At 58.6% G+C, this 24,147-nt stretch overlaps 1 protein-coding gene across 1 annotated transcript in view; it reads right to left on the minus strand.

Annotated features, from left to right (window-relative positions):
* LPCAT1 (lysophosphatidylcholine acyltransferase 1) overlaps window positions 1-24,130 on the minus strand; it is a 40,709-nt gene extending 16,579 nt beyond the window's left edge. Inside the window, exons 1-3 of the mRNA XM_029216650.1 lie at window positions 23,969-24,130; window positions 7,169-7,311; window positions 1,311-1,525 (exon numbers count right to left, since the gene is read on the minus strand). Coding sequence (XP_029072483.1) covers window positions 1,311-1,525; window positions 7,169-7,311; window positions 23,969-24,103 — 493 coding nt within the window. The 5' untranslated portion in view covers window positions 24,104-24,130. The remainder of the gene's footprint in view (window positions 1-1,310; window positions 1,526-7,168; window positions 7,312-23,968) is intronic.
* Window positions 24,131-24,147: the final 17 nt, after the last annotated feature.

Genomic DNA, 24,147 nt, shown 5'->3' on the forward strand with positions numbered 1-24,147 from the left:
CAGTTGGTCACCCTCCTGGGACGGTGAGGCCACGTCCCCACCTGCTCTGCCCCAGGGCCACACCTCGCTGGTACCAAGATGAGCTCTGAGCTTCTTTTCTGAGCATTTCTGTTACTTGTAAAGAGTAATATTTCATGACTTACGTCTTGGAGGTCTTCCAAAAAGCAAAGAAAAACCATTTTAAAAAAGAATAAAATTCTATCTAGTTGGGTCCATGGCACTCACAAAATCTAAGGGATCTCAGTGATAGTTTTTCCCATGTCTTGAAACATTTTGCTTCTTCACCAAATTGGAACTCTTTTATCCTTTCGCACCAATTACTCCTGATGCTGCTAAAAAATGACCACGAGAAGGAAAGGGAGGTTCGGTGGAATCACCCAGAAGGATGGGGCGCAGGGAAACAGGTGAGCCCAGCGACCGTCCTGGCCGAGCACAGCACCGCTCCCCAGGGGGCGAGGGGGAAGGAGGCCTGCTCACCTGGCGGGGGGTGGGTTTTACTGGTCAGAGCTACTCTGTCCACACGGCAAAGAGAAGAAAGCGGATGAAGAGGCTTTTCCCAATTCCTGGACGGACGCGAGGCCCAAGGCACGGAACCCGGAGGGCTCTCTGGACCCAGGACGGCAGGGGTCCCCGACTGCGCGTGTCCGTGGGGACCCCAGCCGAGTCCCACCCGAGAACTGCATGCTTCTGAGGACAGAAGGGAAATGCAGTCTCTGTCCCGCGAGCCCCGAGCCCGGACAACAAGGGCCCGATGCCCGCTTCGCTGAAAGGCCGCGGGCGGCTCTGTGGTCAAGACATTTGAAGCGGTGGGTAAATGCATGGGACGGGCAGGAAGGAGCCTCCCCTGGAGCCTCCGGAGGGAGCGGGGCCCTGGGGCACCTTGATGGCAGGCTTCTGGTCCCGGAGCTGGGAGAGGACGAATTCCTGTGATTTTAAGCCCTCAGCTTTGGTGACGGGTTACGAGGTCTCAGGACGCTCGTACACCTGGATTTATGGTACAGAAACTAACTCAATGGGACAGTTACTGAGTTGTCCCCAACTTCTAGAGCTTCTGTGTGATGAGGGTGACACGTTCTTGTTAGAACTTCAAGGAGCACTTCAACACCTTACAGCCAAGGGCACTTGCGTGTTAATAAAAAATGAAAATCACAACAATATCACAGAAGAAATCACAGCAAAGAAAACAGGGATGCAAGGCCCGGTGCCTATTTCACGTGGGTATGAGCTGTGTGGGCGTGGCTGTGCTGTCACCGTGACCCGGACTGGCCGGCACTGGGGGTTCACTCCCAGCAGGACGGGGGCTCACTCACTTCCCCATATCGGGATGTCCCTGCTCTCCGCCTTCATCACGATGGAGGACATCGTCATGGTGACGGGGATGGCATCGAAGTAGGAGGAGTGCGGTGCCAGGGTGAGGATGGCGGCCTCGGCGGGCAGCGCCTGCCGCCCCTTCACGGCCACGCGGTGGAAGCCGCCGGCAAACCACATGGTGCGCATGATGGCCTTGAGCAGGACGTCCACGACCCTGCAACAGAAGCGCAGCTGTCAGACCCAGGCCTGGCGGGGGACGCAGCCCCATTGCCCACACCCCATCGGGGACTGTGCCAATCCCAGAAGACCTGCCGCCACTGTCACTGAAACATCCGAGGAGGGAAGGGAAGGCGGCTGTGCTTTCTTCCCTCCGACTGTGCACATGGGCAGCAGAACGCTGTCACATCCTTTCACTCAAGAAAACGGAAGCTGTCTCAGCCCCGTTACAGGGACAGCAGCATGTGAGAAGGGAGGCCCACAGGACAAAACGAGAGACACAGACACGTCGGGTGATCTCTCAGCATCCTAAGGATATAAGTTTTAAATGAAAAGAAATCGTCAGCACCTAAAATGCACGCTGAAATGTGGAGAGGCAGCAGAGCTGAGGTCAGGAGCAGAGATGTGCTGGGTAAACCTCACCCTCGCCTCCCACAGGTGGCCTCAGGCTCCGGGATGCAGCTGTTACCTTCCGGAAACCAGCCTTTTCTGGATGAAATTAGATGGACAATAAATTTGGAAAACCGAGTAAAAATCAGGCTAGATTAACTGAATTTGCTTCTTATTTATTCTTTTTTAAACATATGAGAACGTAAGCATGTAAATCTGCACATTCCCTTTCATAGGAATCTCTGACACTACAAACCAGATCACTGTTCACGCCACTGAAACCACGGTGAGCGACGGCCCGGCGGGCAAGTGACTGCAGGCCACGCACCCGAGTCCTTGGGAGAAGGGCCATCTTCAGGAGGACCCGTGTCTCGCTGTGCCGCTGTGCTGCGTGGGTGATCAAATTGGGTAAAAGTCACTGCATGGAAGCACAGGGGCCTAAATCTTTATTGGATTGATTTCCCAAGGGGCTTAACAACCCCCTCAAGAGAATTCCCAAGATAAGCCCTGACAGATCTGAAGCTGCACCGCGCCTGCAAGGAGCCACCTGGAAACGACCTCCTCCGACCACGGGCAGGTCCTGCACAGTCAGTCACCCACGCAATGCGGGGGCCACGCTGGGCGCTGCGTCTAGAGCTAGGTGACTACAAAGCACGCCCTTCCAGTCGCTTGTTCTACTGCACATTTTTAAATGCACTTCTCTGCATGCATGTTATTTTTCACGATAAAGTCATTTACAAAAATAAAAGCCAATGGATGTCAGTTGATGCACAAGGAGAAAGAAACAAGACTGCGGGGGAGGCTGCAGTGGGAGCGCAGCCAGTCCCAGGAAGGCAGGTCCAGGAGGAGAGCTGGTGAAAAGGGGGGTCAGATCTCAGCCCCTCCATCGGAGACACACCCACCACCTCTCGGGTCCAAAGGTCAAACAGTGACAGTGATGTACTGGGACAGGAAAAACCAAATCTGATAATTCTCTAAGGTCTTGGAGGAATTCTGTCCCCAAGCTGCCTGTGGGGAAGAGATGCCTATGGGTGTGGGTACCGGCTCAGAGCAGAGCCCTGGCCACTGCCCAGTGCAGGGCCAGTACCACGGTCCCAAGGCAAGGGCACCAGTGACACCGGAGATGCCAGAGCTTCTCCAGGGGAAGGGAATCGGGAGACAGATCTACGTGCTCAAGGGCAGGGACCTGCACCCCGACTCCATCTGTCATTCATCACACAGGTGGACACCTCAGACTTGGACGTGTGGGCAGAACCACCTACATGATGGATAAGAGGAGTATGACCCTGAGGAGACCCGAGGGCAGACATCGGAAGAGACGTGTAAAAATCCACACGCATCAGGACATTACAGTGCCAGAAGAGAGGGATGCTCTGAAAAGGTCCAGAGGACAAGAAAAAGAAAATACTCTTGGAAATCAAAAGTCTCATGCAGAAATACCGGTTCCCTAAGAAGGCTCAAAAACGTGGAGAAGGGGACCTCCCAGAACATGCAGGAAAAAGAAGAGGACAGAACTATAAGATATAAAGAAAATACTTTCTCAGAGTTGAAGAAAGACCCAGATCTTCAGCACCATCTCAAGGTGCTGAGCAGAATGAATTTTATGAAAAAGACTCATATTATTTCCTTTGAGAAGTTTTCAAATTTCCAACGACAAAGACTTTAAAACCTCTCAGAGAGGAACAAACGGGTTTCTAGCATCAAAGCTGCAGGTGTCAGCAGCGCATCTCCAAAGCTCTGTGGACACACGACGTGAAACCTGCAATTCTATACCCAGTCAAACTACCCACCAACACAGAGGAGAGAATAAAGACACTTCCAGACACAAGATGTGAATGAGTTCCTCCTGCACATCTTCCTTCTGAGAACCCAATACTCCAGAAAATCTTGGAACAAAGACAAAGAAAACAGGCCCAGGAAATGCAGATCATGCCTGAGAGCGCAGCAGAAGAGAAACACACGCCACGCAGCGGTCAGGGCCCCGGACTCTCTGGGAGGAGAATGAATCCCAGGCAGCGGCTGCAGGACTCTGGGGGTGGAGAACTTTGAGGCTACACTCAGGGCTCATTATTCTCTTGATTAACAGAAAAAATAAAATCGGAAATTCTGTGAAATGGAAAACACAATACAAGAAGTAAAGTTCAGACTCTACTTCACAAAGCAGGCAGATGTGCAGGTGACTTTGAAAAACCGTGTGAGAGAGAAGCACATGGTGATGCTGCCCACCACCATCACCCACCGCGGGGCCCCGCGTGTGCAGAGGTGCAGGCCACCCGGTGCCCCTCGGGGTTGGGGTCCGACCCCGACAGGCCCAGAGCTCATGGCTCCTTCCCCAGGGTGACAGAGGCAACGGGAGAAAAGCCACACACACGTGCGGAGGGCGTCTGCATGGCGCTGGGAGGAGGGACTGCAGGCCTGCCCTCGGCCACCCACCCTTCCCCACCACTTTGCTGTAACCACCAACTCGCGTTACTCCAACGAAAGTGAGAAACGCCACCAGCATACACGTGGGGACTCAGAGTCGTCACGGAGATGACCCAGGGATGGACGTCCCCACACGGGGCACTCAGGAAAGGGCATCGTCTGCGATGGACCGACTCATCTCACCCCACATTCCTATGCTGAAGCCCTGACCCCCAACATGACTGTATCTGGAGCTTCCCCAGTGAGGTCCCGGGGTGGGACTCTGATCCAGGGGACCGGTGTCCTTACAGGAGAGGAAGAGGTCTCGCCTGCGAGGACGCGGCGTCTGCAGGTGGACGGAGGTCCCGCCACGAGCCGTGGCTGCTGACCCTGACCTCCCACTTCAGCCTCTAAAACCGTGAGAAACGAATCCTGCTGTCTGAGCCCCGCCGTGGTACCCGGTTGTGACGGCTGAGCTGACCCTCCTGAACCCTGAGTCGGCCAAGGGCCAGGGCCTGCAGGACTGGTCGGCAGTGTCTCCTGCCCTGCCTGGTTGGGTTCTGTAAGAAGATAAATACTATAGTTTTTACAACACTCTGTGTTTTGAAACACAGAGTCTTATGCGCAATTGTGTCGTTCCTCCTTTCGTTGAAAACCCAAGATTTTATTTTAGGAAGGTCTGACTGACGTTAACTTATATTCAGCAAAAATCCTCCCTGATCAAAACAAAAATCTGCTCAAAACCGCACAGCTGTGCCTGGCGTGAACCAGCCCACCGCCACAGCTGATGGCGTGACGTCCTCTACTCTGAGTCCTGTTACTTTAAACTTGTTTCCTCCTAACTCCCCGTGCCCCAGACTCAGGACCTTCTGTCACTGTGTTTCCTTTGAGGAGCTCGGGGCCGGGTGTTTGTTCTTGTTTCCATGGAGCCCAGGGCTGTGCACCGAGTTCCCGAGAAACACTGCTGTGTGGAGACCCCGTGGGCTGCAGGGGGTGGGCGGCATGTGCAGCTGGGGTACATGCCAGTGCACATATAAACACACACATATGCGCACATACACTTATGCACACACTCACACGTACACAAACACACACGCATATACATACACACATATACACACAGACACGCCCATATACACATATACTCAGGACGATGCTCAGGCTCCGCGTACCTGAGCACCCAGAGCTCCTGTGAACCTTAACCCCACATCTCCCCACGTGGGGCACATCAGGTGTGCACGTCACACACACACGCACACACACATGGTGCCTCTGTGAAGTGAGCGGGCTGTCGGAACTAAAGTTGGCTGTGGCCCATTTATCACCCGATGAGACCAAGTACATTATTGCAGACAAGAAAAGCTACAGGGAGTCAAAACAGGGAAATGGAAACAGCCCAGAGTCACCTGTTTTGAAAAGACAGACGCCGAGGTTGTGCAAGGTTTCCTCCTTCGTGGGAGAGGACGGCGGGGAGGCAGGGGAGCCCAGCCCCAGAACAGAGCGGGGGGAACAGGGAATTAAGACGCTTTTGATCAAATCATTCGTAACTTGTAAAAAACTACAAAATCTCTGCTTTCTAGCTCTGGGTTCTCAACCAAGTGAAAACTGAAATTCTGATTCCTATTTGGTCTGGATTTATTTTGCTTGATTATATATTTGATACCATATTTTACAGTTAAAACATTAAAAAAAAAACCCAAATCTCAAGGTAAAGCACGATTTCCAAAGAGATTAGAAAACCCAGCTGTCTATGCACTCGTTCACTCTTTCATTCATTCATTCACTGACCCATTCATTCATTCATTTGGGAGAGACTTTCCTGTCCCTCAGGCCAGGCTCTGTGCTGGGGGCACACCCACGGAGACAGCCATGTCTACCTTCTGGTTTCTAGGGAGGGGGAGAGACCATGGTTCACTTGAAACTGGGGATGGTCTGAGGACGTGAAATATTACCACGAGGAGGGTGAGGGGTCCCCAGGCGCCATGCTCATGTAAGGCTCAGAAAACCCTTGAACCTTAACTGGCCGTCTCTGCCCTGCATGTAACTGCTGCTCTGACCACGGCACGTGGGCAGTGGGGAACCAAGGTCCAGGATGGGCGCCCGTTTCCACAGCCTCTCAGGGCATCAACATTCCAGCAGCTCAGACACTGGGAGAGAAAGGAGGGGCCTGAGCTGGTCCATAAACCTTGCGGGCCGGGCAGCAGGTAGTTTAGGCCTTGGCCACAGTGACCCCTGCCCTCCAGGACAGCAGCCCTGGATGGTGTACAAGTGAATGGGCAGGGCTGCACCCCAATAAAACCTCATTCACAAAAACAGGCTGCAGCCCACCACCGGCCCTGCGCTAAACTAAGAACACTTCTGTTCTGAATAAACCGTCCAAGGACCCTTAGGATTGATCGGAGATGCAGACACAGGAGGTGGCCGGCAACTTGGTTTTACGACCGGAACGGTGTCTTCTAACACACTGGAAATACTCACCAAAATCCTTCCCATAGCTCAACGTTTCCCTTCACTAGAAACGGCATGTAGTTTGAGTTAAGGAACAGCTTTAGGTATTTAAATACACAAGAAAGTGCTGTGGTCTCATGTCCTTTTGTGAGGCCCCTGTTGGATCTTCACTTAAGATGGATTCACACGTCCACCTACACGAAGCAGAGGCCACGCCAGTGGCAGCAGGCTGACGTGCGGCCTCGAGGGCAGGGGACAGGGAAGCACGGGACCCCTGTGCTCGGGGCACAGCACAGCGGCCACTCGGCTTGCCGGGCCCTGGAGGGAGCCTCAGGGCAGGATGCTGGCAGGGGGAGCGCGGGCCTGCGACCCCCCAGGGCCCCCACAGACGTGCACTTACCTCCGCCACAAGGCCAGGGGTTGCTCTGGTTCCTGCTCAGCGGATCCCAGCGAGGCCACAAGCGCCAGGGGCCAGGCGAGCAGCATCATGACGGCGGCGACCAGCAGCCGGATGGGGAAGAGTGTCAGCGTCATGGCGGCCACCTGCGGGGACAGGGCACGGTCACGCGCGGGACTGTCCTCTGGGCTCCTTGCGCCGCCCCGGCACCCGCCTCCCGTGGACGCTGCGACCCAGTCCCTCCTACAGCCACCAAGGGGACGCCTGGGGTCGGGGTGCTCTCCTGGCCGACGGCGCTCCGCCCACTCCCAGCACCCGCAGCAGGCAGCCCCGCCCCCGAGCCCCCTCCTCAGCGCGCCCAGCAGCCCCTGCACACAAGGATGCTTTCACGGGGCCACAGGCACAGAGCTGGCAGGACTGGGCTCAGACCACAAGGAAGACGGGGACTTGGGGACTCTCCAACCCCAGGAAGTCACAGACGGGATGGGGGCCCAGCAGGGAGGGAGGGGGGCGTCCAGAGCCACGGGCCTGGTCCGGTGGATACGGGGAAAGCAGGCTAGGGCTCCATGGGGAGGGCAGGCCCTGCGCGTGAGGGGGGACACACGGTGGACGGGCAGCTGTGACTGAGGTACCAGCACTTCTGCATGCAAAGTGATGTTCTGGCTCCACACTGGGGGTGGGGGACATTCAAGAACAGCGTGTTTTGTGATGAACTTGATCTCAGGCGGTCGATTAGAAAATAGGGGAGCGGAGGGATGACAAGACAAAACTCACGGAGCCTTACAACCAACAGATATGCAGTTTTTGATTATTTGCAAGAAAATACACTTGAAATACGTAGGTTTGGTGCACAGGAGACAGGAAAGACGGGAAGAGACCCAGGTCCGTGGTACCGTGTCCAAGCTGCTCACCACCACCACCCGCCACGCCCGTCTCTGCCACCTGCAGGCCTGCACGCTGACCATTCCCTGATTCTCTGGGGTCTCCATCAAGGCCAGCGCTGCCGGACAGGAATACAACGCAGGTCACGTGTGGCATTTTACGTTTTCTAGCAGCCATGTTTAAAAACACAAAGGTGATGAGATTAATTCAACATGCAGTTTATTTAACCCAACACGCCTAAAATACCATCATTTCCGCACGTATGTAGCGCAAGGCGTGGACGAGCCAGTTCACACTACCCTCATCGCGCCCAGGGAATCCGGTGTGCTCTGTGCTCACAGCACATCTCATTCACGCGCGCCACATCCTAGGTGCCCTACAGCCACGTGTGGGTCCAGATCTCCATGTGCTGTGACGATGGTGACTTTGAACGACCTCTCCCCCCCGCCTTCAGGGGCTGGGGTCCCCTGGCTGAACCTCTGGTTTCAGCACAAGGTGGAACAGGGCCGGTGACCCCGGCTCTGTCGTGGCCGCCACTGGTGACAATGCTTCCTGTTAAATGGTGGGGGGGGGTCTGCTCCAGGGGGTCAGACAGAGCAGGAATGTGCTGGCAGGAACGTGCCTCCCACCCCGGGTTTTCTATGCGTCTTGTTTTGGGGTCAGCGTGAACGGGGTGAATGTCACCACAAGTCTTCCCTGCGGGATAATTACGTGCTCATCTGTCACCCTGTCCACGTGACCCACGGCAGTCACGGCTTCTCTGGTGTCACAACCTCGGTTCCAGCGCTGGGAAGCCACCTCTCTTAAGGCCTCGCCAGGTTTGTTTGCCAACACGCGTCTGGAAGGCGAGCCTGGTCACGTCCTCTGCACTGCCGTCCTCGGGTCCTGCGGTCACCACGCCAGACACCAGCCCACCTCGTTGGAGGAATTCCTACGGAGCTTCCTGATGGCTGTTTCAATGCTTTCCACTGTTTATCTAGATTTCCTATTTTCTGGAGTTATTTCAGTGTTTCTGTCAGGGAGGAAATCTCTGGGCGTCCTCAGCAGGCTTCTCCTCCCACCCGATTCCCCATGGTGCATTTTCAGGATAATCGTGAGAACCGCTGCCCTGAAGTTACATCAACCCTGCCCTGATCTACGGCATCGTTGTTCATAGCGTTTGTGCTTCTGAGACCCTTCGGCCCGTGCTGACAGACAGCCCTCCCCTTCACTAATCTGTTTACAGAACCACTTGTGCATTTGTTCCTTATCTCTGCTGTGACCTATTCAGTCGCATTAATTTTGTATCTTACAGGGGCCTCTCTCTTCCACTCTGAGTGTACCCTAATGTTCTTTCTAACTTCTTGAGGGAAGAGCCTGGAGCATATTTTCAGAAATACCTTATTTCCCCCAAATTCACATGGAGAAGGCAGCTTTCTCTAAGGACTTTAATTCAATCCCACAGGTTTTAAAATGTAGCCTTTCCTTCATTTCAAAACATATCCTCTTCCATCCTTGCTGTTGTAACTTTGCTGCAGAGGGAGGGCAGAGACACCCCAGCTCCTCGCTGGCGGGGCGCTGCCTCTCGGTCTGCCTGTCACCTCGACGGCCCAGAACTCCGGCTCCGGGGGCTGTGCTGGGAGCCCCGCGTACCCGCTCGTCCTATGAGCCGTGGCCGCTGCTCCTCCAGGTTGCAGGGCAGCTGAGTCACTGGATACTTTGCGGTGTGTCCCCATAAATGGACCCTGAAGCCGGTGCCCGTGCCATAGACAGAATGAACAGGCAGCAAAGCACCGGACAGGAGCTCCGGGGCCAGCATGCTCAGAGCACTCATAGGTCGCGGACACGCCCCGGCTGTGCAGCCACATTCCATGGCCAGGACGGCTGCTACTGCAGGTAACAGAAGAGAACAACAGATCTCAGGGCTCCAGAAAGAGCACCCAGTTTCCCCACGGCTTCTGAGGCCCCGGGGAGGCAGCACCCCAGTCTGTCCGGACCAACTGGGGTGATGACGAGGCTTGAAGGGGTGACCCTGGAGTCGGGGCAAGTGCCATGGTTCAAATTGCTGGTTGATGAGCGGATGACGTCCCGCAAGCTGGCTCACCGGCCACTCCCCGTGGACAAGACGTGTGACCACATTTGCCTCTCAGAGGATGCACCTCTGTGCCCGCTCTGTGTGCACCGGGGAGACGGTCCTGGTGTCTGAGTTTTGCAGCCAGTGGGGAAAGGACGTGTGAGTGACCACACAGCCTCGACCCTCAGCAAACAGGCAGGCCTCCCACAGACGAGATGGGCAGGTACCAACGGAACGCGGCCTGAGCCATGGACCCGCCCCGGCCCTGCCGGGGCCGGGGTGGGGGGGCAGGGTGGGCAGGAAGCACGCGGGGGCCATGGAAATTGCTTGGAGGAGGCGGGTCCCTTCGGGAGCCCACGAGGGGCAGGGGGGACCGGTTTCCTGAGATGTTGCCCACAGCTTCGGCCCTGGGCCATCATCGGGGGCCCATCACCCTCAAAAGTGCCAAGTCAACTGTATGGTCACCCTTCTCAAGGGCCACACGAGGGCTTGTAACACAACCCTTGAGGGTGACGTGCAATGAGTGCCCAGCTGAGCTACTTGGATTAAGCCATTAGAAGTTGTCTACGAGAAACCATCCCATGGAAAAAGGGTTTAACAGGCACAGACGCAGACATGCGAGTCCTCTGCACGTCCGTGTCGTCGGGCAGCCGGCTCAACCCAGACCTGAAGGTGCACTGCCCACTCTTGCCCCACACACTTCAGCACGAGCCCCAGCAGAGCGGGTCCAGGCGGTGATCCATCCGGGCCCAAGGCACCACTTCCTGCCCAAAGGACCCAGGGCCCCAAGCACATGGCGCACTGGAACGCACACAGGAAGAGCCACGCGTGATGGGAGCCTCACGCCCGCACGCCTCAGGGCACACGCTCACGTCCACGCACACCCTCACCCACACCTCTACTTATACACGCTCACACACGTGCCCCAGCCTCCCTGGTTGCCTTTGGACGACCCTACGAAACCATCTCCTGATCGTGACACTGGCCTAGGGGCAATGTCAAGCTTCGTGCTGCCTGTCCCGTGAGACTCTCCCTCGGGACAGCCAAGGGGTGGAGGGGGCGTGTCCGTGGGGGCGTCCACGAAGGGCTCGCACAGGCGTCCAGAACCCACCATCCAGGCACGTGTGCGTGACAGAGGGTCCTGCCCAGACGCAGACCAGCAGGTGGGCGGGGCTGGGCGTGCCCGACAGGAATGGGATCTCTCTAGTTGTGGATCAAGCCACCAGCTTCCAGAAGACACGGATGACCAGCACGCAGTCGGCAAAAGGAAGGCCAGGAGACACAGATGCACCAAATACACTGTAGGAAGAAAACCAAGACGACAGGCTGGACGGGGACCCTCTGATCAGAGTGTGTGCCGGGGGAGGGGGGAGCGTGGGGGAAGGGGTGTGGGCTGGCATGGTTGTAGCCAAGAACCCGCCCTCGCCCCGGAGCCGGGGTGACAGGTGACAGTGGCCTGCACAGCGGGTGCCAGCGTCTTTGTCCTTGAGCGGCAGATACCCACGGGATTGCTACTGGTGAAATGACGAAGTCTGGGCTCTGCTTGCAAATCACGGGTGGGAGAAGAGGGGGTGTCAGTGGGCCCAGAGGGGCTGTAAGGGGGGACTGCTGAGGTGGGGAGAGGGGGCGGCTCGTTACGTTTCCTCTGCTTTGGTGTCAGGGGCTGAAATGTGTCCCCCAAATTCATGTATTGGAGTCCGAACCCCCAGCACCTCAAAATGTGACTGTCTTTGGAGGTCCGTCCTTTAAAGAAGTGATTAAGGTACATGAGGTCACTAAGGTGGGCCCTAATCCCATGTGACCGGGGTCCTCATAAGAAGAGGAGATCAGGACACAGGCATGCATGGAGGGAGGACCACAGGAGGACACGGAGAAGACGGCCGTCTACACGTCAGGGAGAGAGGCCTCAGGAGGAGCCAGCCCTGTGACACCGGATCTCAGCTTCCAGCCTTGAGAATGGGAGGAATAAATTCCTGTGGTTTAAGCCGGCCCCTCTGTGGTGCTTTGTTACCGCGGCCCTAAGCAAAAACATTTGCTGTATTTTTGGCACTTCCTGTGATAAGAACTGTGAAGGTGACAATTTCGCTTTGGGTGTAAACAGTCTCCAGTTCCCACTGAATTCATCGAACCCACAGGTCCAGAACTCTCCAGGTGCAGCACCTGAGGTTCCAAAGCCCGGCTCAGACCAGCCCGGCAATCACCCCTCCTCCCTGCCAAGGCCACCAAGGCCGTTGGTATCACCCACGTGCAAGTTGGTCCAAGTGCCTTATGTCTCACAACCAACGAGGAAACATAATGCGTTACTTAAGAGACAAGATCTCTAGAGAGACCCAGGCCCTCGCCCAGGGAGGACAGGCCCCAGGGGGCTGCGATGCCTGTGCCCTCGAGCACATGCCTGCTGAGGGACCCCGGTCAGCCGTGAGAGACCCCGACACGACACGTGCGGCCAGGACAGCGCTAGGGAATCGGTGTCAGCAGCTTGGAGAACACAGCGGCCACGTTACAGGCAGAGCAGACGCTCCAGATGCTGGGTGCCAGCACGTTGGGACCGTCAGCATGCTGACCGGCAGGCACAGGAAGACTCTCCCGAAGCTGCCTTCCAATGCCAGCGCTATCATCATGGGAAGAAATCCCGCCATTCCAAAGGAACCGCATTCACCAGGAGGCTGGAGGGAAATTCACTCCCTCCTATGATGAAAGAAAATGTAATAAGCAAGCACACACAGAGCCAGCTGGCCACACAAACCCGGCGCTGAGCCCACATCCTCAGCCATTATCTCTTTTCTCAGAAAGTTCCTGAAAATCACGCTGATAGAAATAGAAAGAGGGATTTCCCTGGTGGCGCAGTGGTTAATAATCCGCTTGCCGATGCAGGGGATACGGGTTTGAGCCCTGGTCCGGGAAGATCCCACATGCCGCGGAGCGACTAAGCCCGTGTGCCACAACTACTGAGCCCGTGTGCCACAACTACTGAGCCCATGTGCCACAACTACTGAAGCCTGCACACCTAGAGACCATGCTCTGCAACAAGAGAAGCCACCGCAATGAGAAGCCCGCGCACCACAACGAAGAGTAGCCCCGGCTCGCCGCAGCTAGAGAAAGCCTGCACGCAGCAACGAAGACCCAACACAGCCAAAAATATATAAATAAAATAAATTTAAAAAAAAATCCTAGCAGGACTTAAGAAAAGAAAAAAAGGAATAGACTTTGCCCTCGTGCGCTGGGTGCTCGATCTACCACAGTCACCACAAACCATCCTCGGGCAGTGGGTAAGATCCATGAACTGATAGAACAGATGTGGACCATCAGACGTGTTGGCCCCTGACGTCATGTGGCCAAGAGCTCTGCACCACTGCCCACAAGGACACTGAGTGCAGAGCCCAGGGTCCACTGGTTCTGCTGGAGTCCACGTGCTCCTGAGTTTCTGGGAATAACCACAGCTCAGAGTTGGTCCCCAGGCCGTGAGGACGGTACTGGAGCCTCTGTGCTGCAGGTGAGAACTCGGGGTGAGGGGTGGGGAGCTGTGCGTGGGCACCGGGCCAGCTGGCGGGCCCTGCTCCCCAGGGGCTGCTCCCATGGGTGCGCTGCTGGTAGCCGTGGAGCTGGATGCCACCCAGGGCGCCACCGGGGGACAGGTGAGCTGAAGGTCACCCCTGTGACAGACACCAGGGGCCAGCCAGGGGAGGAGCGATGAATTACATGGGACACAGCGGACACACCCCAGGGCGACAGTCGGTAAAAAAGGCACGAAACAAGACGGGACAGACCTGTGCAAGCCAATTAGATGACTTTACAACCTGGAATGAAGTGTTTTCAAGGATGGCGGACCTCGGCGAGCACACAGAAAATAGGCCAGTCACGGTGGTGGCGTTGAGGGGTAGGTGAAGCCTGGCTTAACGGGGGTGCTACAGGCACTGCCAGCACAGGGGCCTGGGGCGCACGGAGCCAGCATCCAGGGTGCCCAGATCGCAGGTGTGAAGGACAAAAGGTGCCCTGCCCTGTGGGTCTCCCCAAACCGACGAGGATGGGACCCCAGGACGCAGGCGCTGGGCTGACTGGTGGCCGCAGGAAGTGCCAGAGGCCAGGAGACCCGGCACGGGTGCAGGGAACCACGGCGACGGCTCACCAGCTCACAGGGTGCAAGGAAGCAGCGCCAGGAACACGACCGTCAACTCCCCGCAAATCAGTTCACCCTCCCAAACAGTGTGAGCACCCCGTGCAGGACGCAGGCAGGCCGCCAGAGGGGGCGTCAGCGATGATCCTTCCAGGGAAGGCAGGGTGCAGGCCACCCCCCAGAGAGAGAACGCACCCACAGTGCATGGGCTCAGGCGGGCGGGGAAACTGAGGCCCGGCCAGGAGGCGGGGCGGCTTCCCAAGGTCAGCCGCCGGTGGGAGCAAAGCCAAGTTTTGAGGAGCAGCCTGGACGAGAAGGGGCTGCCCTGGCGGGGGAGGGGGCGGGGGAGCCCAGGCCTGGGACCCCCCTCCCTCCCGTGAGCACCCTCACATTCTCGGACCCTGGCCTGATGCGGACGAGGCCCCTACACTGACGTCCCAGCTGCCCAGCGCTCCAGAGGCATCAACGGGAGAGCTGGCAACAACCCCCAAAGGGACACCCAAGCTGGCCCCGCCCACCCGCCTGTTCCTGGACACACACCTGGGAGTCACACTCGCCACCTCTCTTTCTTACCAACTCCTACTGGCTCCGCCTCCAAAACAGATCGGGGCTCAGAGTTCTGCACGGCTGCAGAGTCACCCTTTGACCCCAGGCTCCCTCATGGGCGCTGCCGGACACACTGGCCTCCTTCCTCCATCTCCCTGCACCTCCCTGCCCAGGGGGTCCTTCCCCAAGCTGCAGGGCCAGGTCCAGCACCCTCTCACCCCTCGGCCACAGACGAGGGCCAGAGGGTGAGGAGTGAGGGAGTCAGACAGGCGCCTTGGAGCCTCCCGAGACAGGTCAGCTGCGGTCCCAGTGGGGCACAGAGCTCACCTCTGGAGACAAGCACAGCTGGGGCAGAAGGGGAGGGAGCAGTGCGTTCTGGGGCTGGTCTTGTGCTCTCCTGGGAGCCTGGTCCTGGTCACCTCCAAGCTGTTCCACGTGGAGCAAGTTAGAAATGAGACTCGCAAATTCTGCAGAAAGATCTCCAAGGCACGTGGGAGAAGCACAGGAAAGCCTCACCTAGGGAATCAATCTTTTCTTTGCTGTTACTTACATGTATTAAAACAAACAAACAAACTATAAAGCCAGCTGTTTTTGAGAATCCCACTTTAGAGTAGACAGAAGATGCTATAACCGCCAAGGTGACACCTGATGCCCTGGGCAGCCGGTGGCCGCACCCCAGCCTCGTTCGGGCAGGAAGCCGGCAGAACCTCGAGGGAACCCTCCACCTGCTGGATGCAGCGGCGAGGGAGAAAAAGACACATCTAACTTTATTTATGTTTCTTAGAAAATGCACAGTTATTGCCACGGAGTCTTACAAGCCGGCACAGTGAAGCCACAGGCCCTTGGAGGTCACAGCTGGGAAGGAGAAGTACCAGCTCTGGACCCGATGCCTGAGATGCAAAGCTAGCAAATCAACCATCCCCTCTGCTCACCCCCATCAGCAAAACACCTTCCTTAAATATAAAATGCCTTCCGGTCCAAGTCATACGCTGCCTTCAAACAGGAGATAAGCAGCCCTTTTCCCAACTAATTCGAATAGTTAAAATACTTGAAAGCAAAAGCGAAACAGAGAAAAGGCTGGCGTTCTGAACCGTGGCTGTTCCCTGGACCTTGTCACGCACACAGCTGCTCTCCAGAAGAGGCTTCTCTTTACCATCAGGTAAAACACTAAGTGTGGCCAGAGATCCAAGGGGTCATCGGCGAGGGGGGAATGGCTAGTGGGGGCCCAGGGGCCCAGGTCCTGTCCTGTGCTTATGGAGCACTTTATGTTTATTGGGTACCCGGGCTTCTTTTGGGGGTTTGCCCATCTACATAAATCCTGTGCCCAAATTCACACTGGACTCATGTGTCTCTTTCTTGCTAAGGTGTGACTGTCTTCTTGACCTCAGGCCTCCACGGCCTGACCTCTGAGGTTCTCCATCTACCTGTGTGTCTATTAGGATAATCTGTGCCTCTGCTCGGGAAAACTCTCCTTCCAGAGCCCATGCTTACTGTGTATAGAAGCTATTTCTTCCTAGCTCTCCCACTCAAATCTAAAATTAAATATAGCTTTTCTAAAGAGCTATTTTTTTCTTTCAAACTCTCAAGCAGGCCCAACTTCCCCGCCATCCCGGTGATCTCTATTCGAGAGCTTTCAACTCAAGTGTTAGCGCGTGTTGCCTCATCTGGAGCCTCCTGCAAAATGAGTGTCTTTCGGTAATCACCGAGTTTACAACTCTGTCCCGCGGTCCAACGCAGAGCGATTTTCCTAGATGACCATATTCACCGTTTTCAACCACAGGTGACAGGGTGATCTCGTGGGGCCGCAGTGAACGCCTGCGCAGCTCTTTGAGCGACCAGAGCCACTTGGTCGGAGGGCACCCTAAGCGTGACGCAGGCGGCAAGGAGAACCACACACTGGCCCTTCCTCCTCCCAGCCAGGGTCTGAGGGCTCCAGGGGGCAGGTCGAAGTCTTCACATCAGCTGATCCTGCCGGGCTCGGCCTGCGTCTGGCCGCGGCACTCACACTGGCCTTTCACGGGGCCGGGGCATGCCAGGGGTGGTGGGGCCCATGGTCCGCAGGCAAAGGAGGTGGGAAGGCAGCCCCAGGGTCAGCGGTCAGCATGGAGGGGCAGTGCAGCAGAGATCGCAGCCCTGGGGGCCTGCAGGAGGCCGGGCAGGGCACTCAGGCCAGGCTGGAGGCCTCAGGACGTCCCAGCAGATGGCAGAGGGGCCCACCCGGGAGGCCAGGGCAGTGGACGCTTGGGACACCGGGAGCCGCCTGCCACGTGGACTCCGGGTCTCCAGGGCAATTGAGAAAGGCCCCTAGGATAATAACTGGTGGGATTTGAGCAAAGCCGGAAGGAAGTGCAGGGGGAGAGCCTCCCACGTGTGGGAGGGGAGGCTGGGTCTGGAGGGGCAGGGCGGACACGTGGGGGGCGCCCACAGCCGGTGCCCCGCCCCTGCTTCTGGCCGCCGGCGCCCACCGGGCTGGCCTCTGGGTCTTGCCTGCACCCTCCCTGGCCCTCCTCATTCCTCCTCCGACGCACCCAAGTTTTGTACCAAATCTCATCTCCTCCGGGTTTTCAGGACCGCTCTGCTGGAGACCAGAGCGCTGTCCTGGGGTCCCCGTGATTGTGATCTGTGGTCTCCAGCTGTGAAATTCACAGTAAACCAAACCCCAGGCTGGAGCCCTTCTGTGGGAAGGACGGATGGGCAGCAGCAGAAAGGCTGGAAGGTGTAAGACTTCTGGGCCGGACGCTCCACCAGCACGAGGCTCAGATCCCAAAGCAAGTGCTGGTTCAGGAACTCGGCGACACCTGACCTCCTTCCCCAGGCATCTCTCCTGTGGGGTTAGGACACCCGGTAATTCTGTGTCTGCAGAAAGGGAGCTTCCAAGGCTCCGAGCTCCCCACTTGCAGAAGCGGACCCAGGGGGCTGCAAGTCCCACACAAAGGTGCCGAGGCTCAGGCACCGGGGTGCAGGGCCCACCCCACCGGCACTACCAGCAGCCTGGTCCTCGAGAATGTCTCCCCGAGGGGCTGAGAAACACGGGGGGGGGGAGCTGAGGCGGGGCACCTCTGTGTCCACAAACAACACACTGGGCCGAAGGGTGCCACCCGAGTGAGTGCCAGGGCCCAGAGGTAATGTCTGCCGACTGGCTGGCTCACCACAGGTGGCCATGAACCCCTGGCTGTGTCGCAGGACACGGTGGTCCCTGCCCTCTGGGCTCTCGCGGCCGGCCCCTGCCTGCACCCCTTCTCGAGCATCCTACCACGCCCGGTGGGCGGCCAACAGGGGCAGGACACACGGGAAGGGGGGCCTGGGGCGGTCCCCAAGGCAGGGATGGAGGAAGCTGTGAGAACCCTGATGACAAAGGAGCCCCCCCCCCCGCCCACCGCACAGAACGGGCCTGAGAGGCTCCTCGCTGGCCCCTGCTCACTCAGTTCAGAGCCGCCCAGACGTCAGACCCACCCTGGCTTGTGGCTCAAGGAAATCCCTTATCTCCAGGGCCCTTACTGCAGGGTTTGAAGAAGAGAATCTCGAAATTCCAGACCTGCAGCATTTCCCGCTGCTTCCACCTGTTCAGCAAATACCTGCAGGAAGCGGCAGGGCCCTGGCCAGAGTGTCCTGGTACCCCTGCTGTGGGAGCCTCTCCAGCAGCCTCGGGCCCTCTGGGGCTCCCAGCTGCAGGCAGCCCCCCAGCTGGGCACCTCCTACTCACCCCACCCTCAGGTACCGAGAGCACCCCCAGGACATCCCAGCTCAACCCCAGCCCGACGGCTGGAGGCCCCTCAACAAAATTCTGCCTCCAGGCCCACGGCTGTGGGGAGCCCCAGGGAACATCCTGGCCCTACCCCCAACTGCAAGGGGTTCCCCCCAACCACATCCTGGCTCTAGTCCCAGCTCTGGGACGGCCCCTCTAGCTGCAAGGCGACCCACGGGTACGTTCTGGACCTCCCCGAGCAGCAGGCAGCCCCCCAGAACACCCCAGCTCTGCCCCCCCCCCCCCCCCGGTTGCAGGTAGCCCCTGGCCCGCCAGTTCCATCGTCATGGGCTGGGCTGGGCCCGGCACTGGGCCCTGGGGCTGCTCAGGGTAGCAGGAGTGGGGAGGAGCCTGGGGCAGCCTGTCCCCCAGCCAGGCAGTCACTCCTCTGAGCAGCCTGGGGAAGCGGGGAGGTGACCGGTCGGACAGCTCCTGAGGACCAGGTACAGGTGAGGCAGTGATGGAAGGAGAGGGCGGGGCCAGGCCAGGCAGCCGGGAGACCACCGCACTGCGGGAGACCACCGCACTGCGGGGAGACCACTGCCCTGCGGGGAGACCACTGCCCTGCGGGGAGACCACTGCACTGCGGGGAGACCACTGCCCTGCGGGGAGGCTGGAAGCAGAGTGGCCCCGGCTACTCTGGGGGGAGGGAGGAGGGGCTCCACATCCCACATCAACCCCCTCGTGCCGGGTGGTCGCAGGCCAGCAACCAGCCGAAGGAAGGGAGCCAGGGTGGGGGACCGGGCGTCCAGCTGGAGAGACCCAGTGAGGACGTGCAGGTTATGAGGCCCACAAACAAAAGCGGCCACCGGCTCTGCCCTCTTGGTCAGAAATATCTGCTGCTCCGAAAGGAGGTTCTGTCGCTCGCTCTGTACTTGGGACAGCTGGTACCCCTCCCGGGCCAGCGAACAGACCCCCGCCTCGGGGCGGGCGTTCAGTGCCTGGTCCAGCCCAGCGGCATCCCCGCTGTCTCGGGCACTGAGGTCGCTCTGTGCTCCCGGGCTCCTCGGGTGGCAAGGAGTAGCAGGGCCCGCCGGGTGGCCCGTCCTCCCCAGCCGGACCTCAGGACCCCGAGCACGACCCTGCAAGGTGAGGCCCAGCTCCAGGGGACTGAAAGGTTAAAAGCGTGAAAGATGTAGTGTAAAAAGCTCTTAAGTGGCAACTAACTTTTTAGGGAAAATAACTCACTCCTCTGGGTCTAACATGGAAACACGAGTCAGGGGTACACAGGCTGCAGTCCCAGGCGCCTCGGCTCGGCCCCCATCCAGGACCCCTGCGGAGCGCCACCGAGGATGCTGTGCCCAAGGGGGGCCCGGAGGCCGGCAGCCGTGTGCGCAGTGATGAAGGGTATTCAGCCACGGTTACAGCCCGGCCCACAAGGCTGGAACGTGGTCAAAACACCAAGGAACGTGTGAATGAGCAAATTACTGCAAACCTCGCACTGACGGCCGAGCGGTGACTTGGGCTTGAGAACAAACCCGCTACCGCATTTCCACAGGGTATTTCCAAACACATGCTTTCCTCTGGGCTCATTTCAGAATAACTCACAGCAAGACTAAAGGTTTACGGGACACGGAAACACCAAGGCTAACCTGCAGCGATCCCACGAGAAGTGGGCTGGGGCCTCGCCCACTGGGGACGGTGGCCTTTGTCCTGGCTGTGTGGTGACAGCCCGGGGGCAGGTGGGCAGGGCCCGGCTTCGTGACAGAGGCTCCTGGAGGCCGTGCTGAGACTCGCTGGGTACAGGAGCCCACAGATCACCTCCTCAGACGGTCCCCGGGACTGCGGGGCCGGGGCGGGCCGGGCCCACTCTCAGGGACAAAATCCTGCTTTGTGAAAATGAGAAATAAGACTGTGCTTTGCTCAGCACTAAGAAATTAAAGCGAGTGTAAGAGGAAACTGTGTGCGCGTGCGTGTGTGTGTGTGTGTCCCACTTCAGGGCAGAAGAACGCAACAAATGAGAAGTCGGATCCCGCACCCTTGAATCCCCCGTCTCATTCCTCAACGTTAACCACCACGGAGTTTCACACGTGCATCCTTCCAGAAAATTAGGAGCAGATTACAGGAGACTCCCGGTGAGCTGTAAGAGAAGCGGCGGGTCAGACATCTGCCCTGAGCAAGCCCGCGCTGCCCGGAGTCCGGGGACAGCACAGGACCTGGGCCTTGGCTTCCTCACCTGGACATGAGGACACGGCCCCCGACCCTCCACCCGCCTGCCTTCCAGGGCCGTGCTGCCGGGTCCTCAGTAGTCCTCAGAAGGGGACTCTGGGCCTTGGCCTCCCAGATCCCCAGGGACACAGCCTGCCCCTTCCACAGGACACATGCTCTCCTGGAGGGCCTCCATCTCCTGTTCCCAGTTTCTATTATCGCCAGCCCCTCAAGAGCACCGGCTTTAGGCCGGGCCACCTCCCCATTCATCCGTCCCCCCACCACCGACCCCCCGACCCCGCCACCAGGCACAGCGCTGGGGCTGTGGGAGGGGTTGGATGAAGAGCTGCTCACTGTGGAGTCTCCTGCGTGGAGCACGCAGACTTGCGGGTCATTAGGGCGTGCAGGTGGGCCTGGTGTGTGTACGTGTGGGGCCACGATGGATGTAAACAGCAGCCTTCCCTTGAGTGGCTGGGGAGTGTGCGGGGCGCGGGCTACCTGCCCCAGAGCGGCTGCCCCTAACTCGGCATCCAGACCGAGCCCCAGACTCGGGCATTTGGATCAGAACTTGGAGAAAAAGATCGCCCACTTGTGGGTGATTAGACTCCACGCAGGCTGCCCAACAGGTCTGTCCCTGGAGTCACCCCTCCTGTGATCCTCTCTGAGGACTGGACTGGGGGAGGGGTGCACGCAGGGCCTCTCCCTCCGAGGGCTCAGTTCCAAGGTGTTTGGGAAACCAGGCTGCTCTCCAGGAAGTAAACTCTCGGTGACACTGGTTCAGGGGGTTCACAAATGGGGAAGCACCAGAGCTGGAGGGGATGTGCTCACACCCGCGGCTTCCAGCGGGAAGTACACAAACACCCGGTGACATTGACCCACCGCCTGACTCCAAATCACGGGGTGACGATGTGATATTCCACTCTTCATGGTTTTTCAGGTCTTAACTTGTTGTTTTCTGTCCAAAGAGATGCTTAAGCTCCTCACTAAAGCTGCAGTTAAATGACAGATGGGCCAACTGGTCATTAATCCCCAGACGCGCAGCAGCCCCTCCCCTACAGCAAAGGCCAGCAGGTAAATATAGGCACACTTACCGTTCTATGTCAACTCAGAATTTACATGAGCTTCTGAGCGGCCCCCGGGGGGCTCGGACATTGCAGGGTCCATTTATGTACTGATTTCGGGAGGTGGGCCTTCTTTGCTCGGATAGGCCAAGTCCACTCTGCTCAAACTTTACCATAACAAAGTATGGTAAAGGGGGAAAGTTTTGCAGAACATTGCTGGTAAAAAGCAAAATGCCTCTGCAGAGCCGATCTTGGAAATTGGAGAGTACAGACTACACCTGGGGCCTGAGGCCCCTGGGCAGAAACAGGACTTTGTTACAAATACACCAAGATTATTCTGACCCGGCCTCTGAAACACTGCAACAAGGTACAAAGTATCCCTCCCTTGGAGGCAGGTGAAAACATGCCACCCACCTGTTCTTTTTTTCTCACACACCTGTTCTTCTTCTGAACTCATCCAGATGCTGAGACAACAACAGCCCACAGCTGGGATCCTCCAATTCCCAACCCTGTGACCCCCACCTGAAGGGGGTCAGGGTTTCAGACTCTGCTCTGACACCTGTCCCTTCGCCCGTTCATTCCCTCAACAGCCAGCTGGCTCTGCGTGTGGCTCCTCCATCCCCTGGGGCAGTGAGCACGGTCCCCGGCAGGACAGACCTGACCCACCCGCCCCGTGCGCCCGCAGCAACGGGGGCTGCCAGTGTGACAGGGACACAGAGGAGGCCCTCCAGGGCTCCAGACCTGAGGGAGGAGCAGAGGGGCCGGGAGAGAGGGGTTAGGAGCGGAAAGGGGCCAGCTCTGCAGCAGCGGGAGCAAGGGTGACAGGCCTGGGGGGCGCCGGAAACCACCCGAAGGCTTCAGGGCTCCATCCCAGGGAGCCCCCTCCCGAGGGCTCTAAGCAGGGGAGGAAGACCCTGGAAGCAGGGGGCGGGGGTGTGACAGTGACGGAGCTCAGAGGAAGCCACTGTGAGCCCCACCTGGGGGAGACAAGGGGGCGTGTGAGCCAGTGAGGATGAGGGGGGAGGCACCAGGGGACCACACGGCAGGCGGGGTGGGACGGCCCTGTCCTTCTGTGTCTCCAGGGGGGCTGCCACTCTCCGTTCTCCCCCCCCCACCAGTCTTCTACCCGTTTCTGCTCCCCACTGACAACCATCGGACCCACCAAGGGGGCTGTTAGAGAAAAGGCAGGCATCTGGGGAAATGACAGTTTTAGACTGACTTCAAGAACTTTTCACTTTAATATGATTTCAGATGAGTTACTTTACACATTTAAAAAACTCCGATCTTCCCACAGAAGGTGTTGTTGGAGGTGTACGCCCCACCGGCTAGACAACCCCTGAAGACCTGAAACTTCCCTGCTTCTATGCATAGTTTTGGAGTCAAAGAAAGGCCCTCCTGTGAGCAATCCTCCAGAAATGCGGACACAGCTCACGGTCAGCTCAGAGATCCCACCAGGTCAGAGAAGTATCCCTCCAGGTCGGGAGCCACGTGAAGGCAGGGGACAAGTGTAGGGGCCGCCCTGCTTCCTGCAGCCGCCGTCCCTCAGCCAGGACCAGACCACCCCGCAGATAAAACGAGCCAGAAGCAGGCTGCCTGCGCGCTGTACCCCAGGCTGGACCAGGCTGGCCGCGACCGACTCTGGCCGCAGACTAACCCCCAAGGGAGTCCCTCAGAAACAACGTGGAAACCCGCAGACGCAGAACCGTCCTGCCGGCAGCTCCAGGGGAGCCCACAGCCCGCACCCCACTGCCGCCGGCACTGACTCAAGTGACCAAAGAGGTCCCCCCACACGAAGCGCATCAAGTGACGAAGTCACATCCAGGGGGAGCCGCTCCGGTACCGCGCGGGGCCTGCACGAGGCGGCAGTGGACGCCGGGACCAGGAGAGCGCGCGGCGCCGACCGACCGGGGTGCGGGTACGACATCGGGGTGCAGGGGCCAGGGCAAAGGGCTGCGGGGTCCAGGGATCAGGGAGAGGGGGATGGAGCCGGGAGCGGGGACCTGGGGAAAGGGGATGCGGAGCCAGGTTCAGGGCACTGGCGGTGGGAACCAGGGTGACGGGAACCAGGGATGGGGTGAGGACGGCGGGGGATGCAGGCTGCGGGTCGCAGGGAAGTGTGGCGATCGCGGGCCCCGGGGCGCCGCGGGGCTGGGCCGCGCCCAAGGTCCCCTTCCCAGCCCCCTCCGGCCGCGCATCCCCGACCCTCGGCGCGGCCCCGGGCCCGGGGCGGGCTGGGCACACGACGGACACCCACCTGGGCCTTCTGCAGCGCGCTGAGTCGCAGCTCGTGCACGAAAGGGTTCCGCCCCGGGGGCGCCAGCCGCCGCGCGTCGCCGGCCCCCGCGCTGGAGGCGGGGGCGGCTCGGGGATCGCGTCCCCGCAGCCTCATGGCCGCGCCGCCCGCGGCGAGGGGAGCGGGGCGCCGGGCCGGGC

This window comes from Monodon monoceros, unplaced genomic scaffold (assembly GCF_005190385.1).
Source record: "Monodon monoceros isolate NGI ecotype Baffin Bay Population unplaced genomic scaffold, NGI_Narwhal_1 Super_Scaffold_12, whole genome shotgun sequence".
NCBI lineage: Eukaryota > Metazoa > Chordata > Mammalia > Artiodactyla > Monodontidae > Monodon > Monodon monoceros.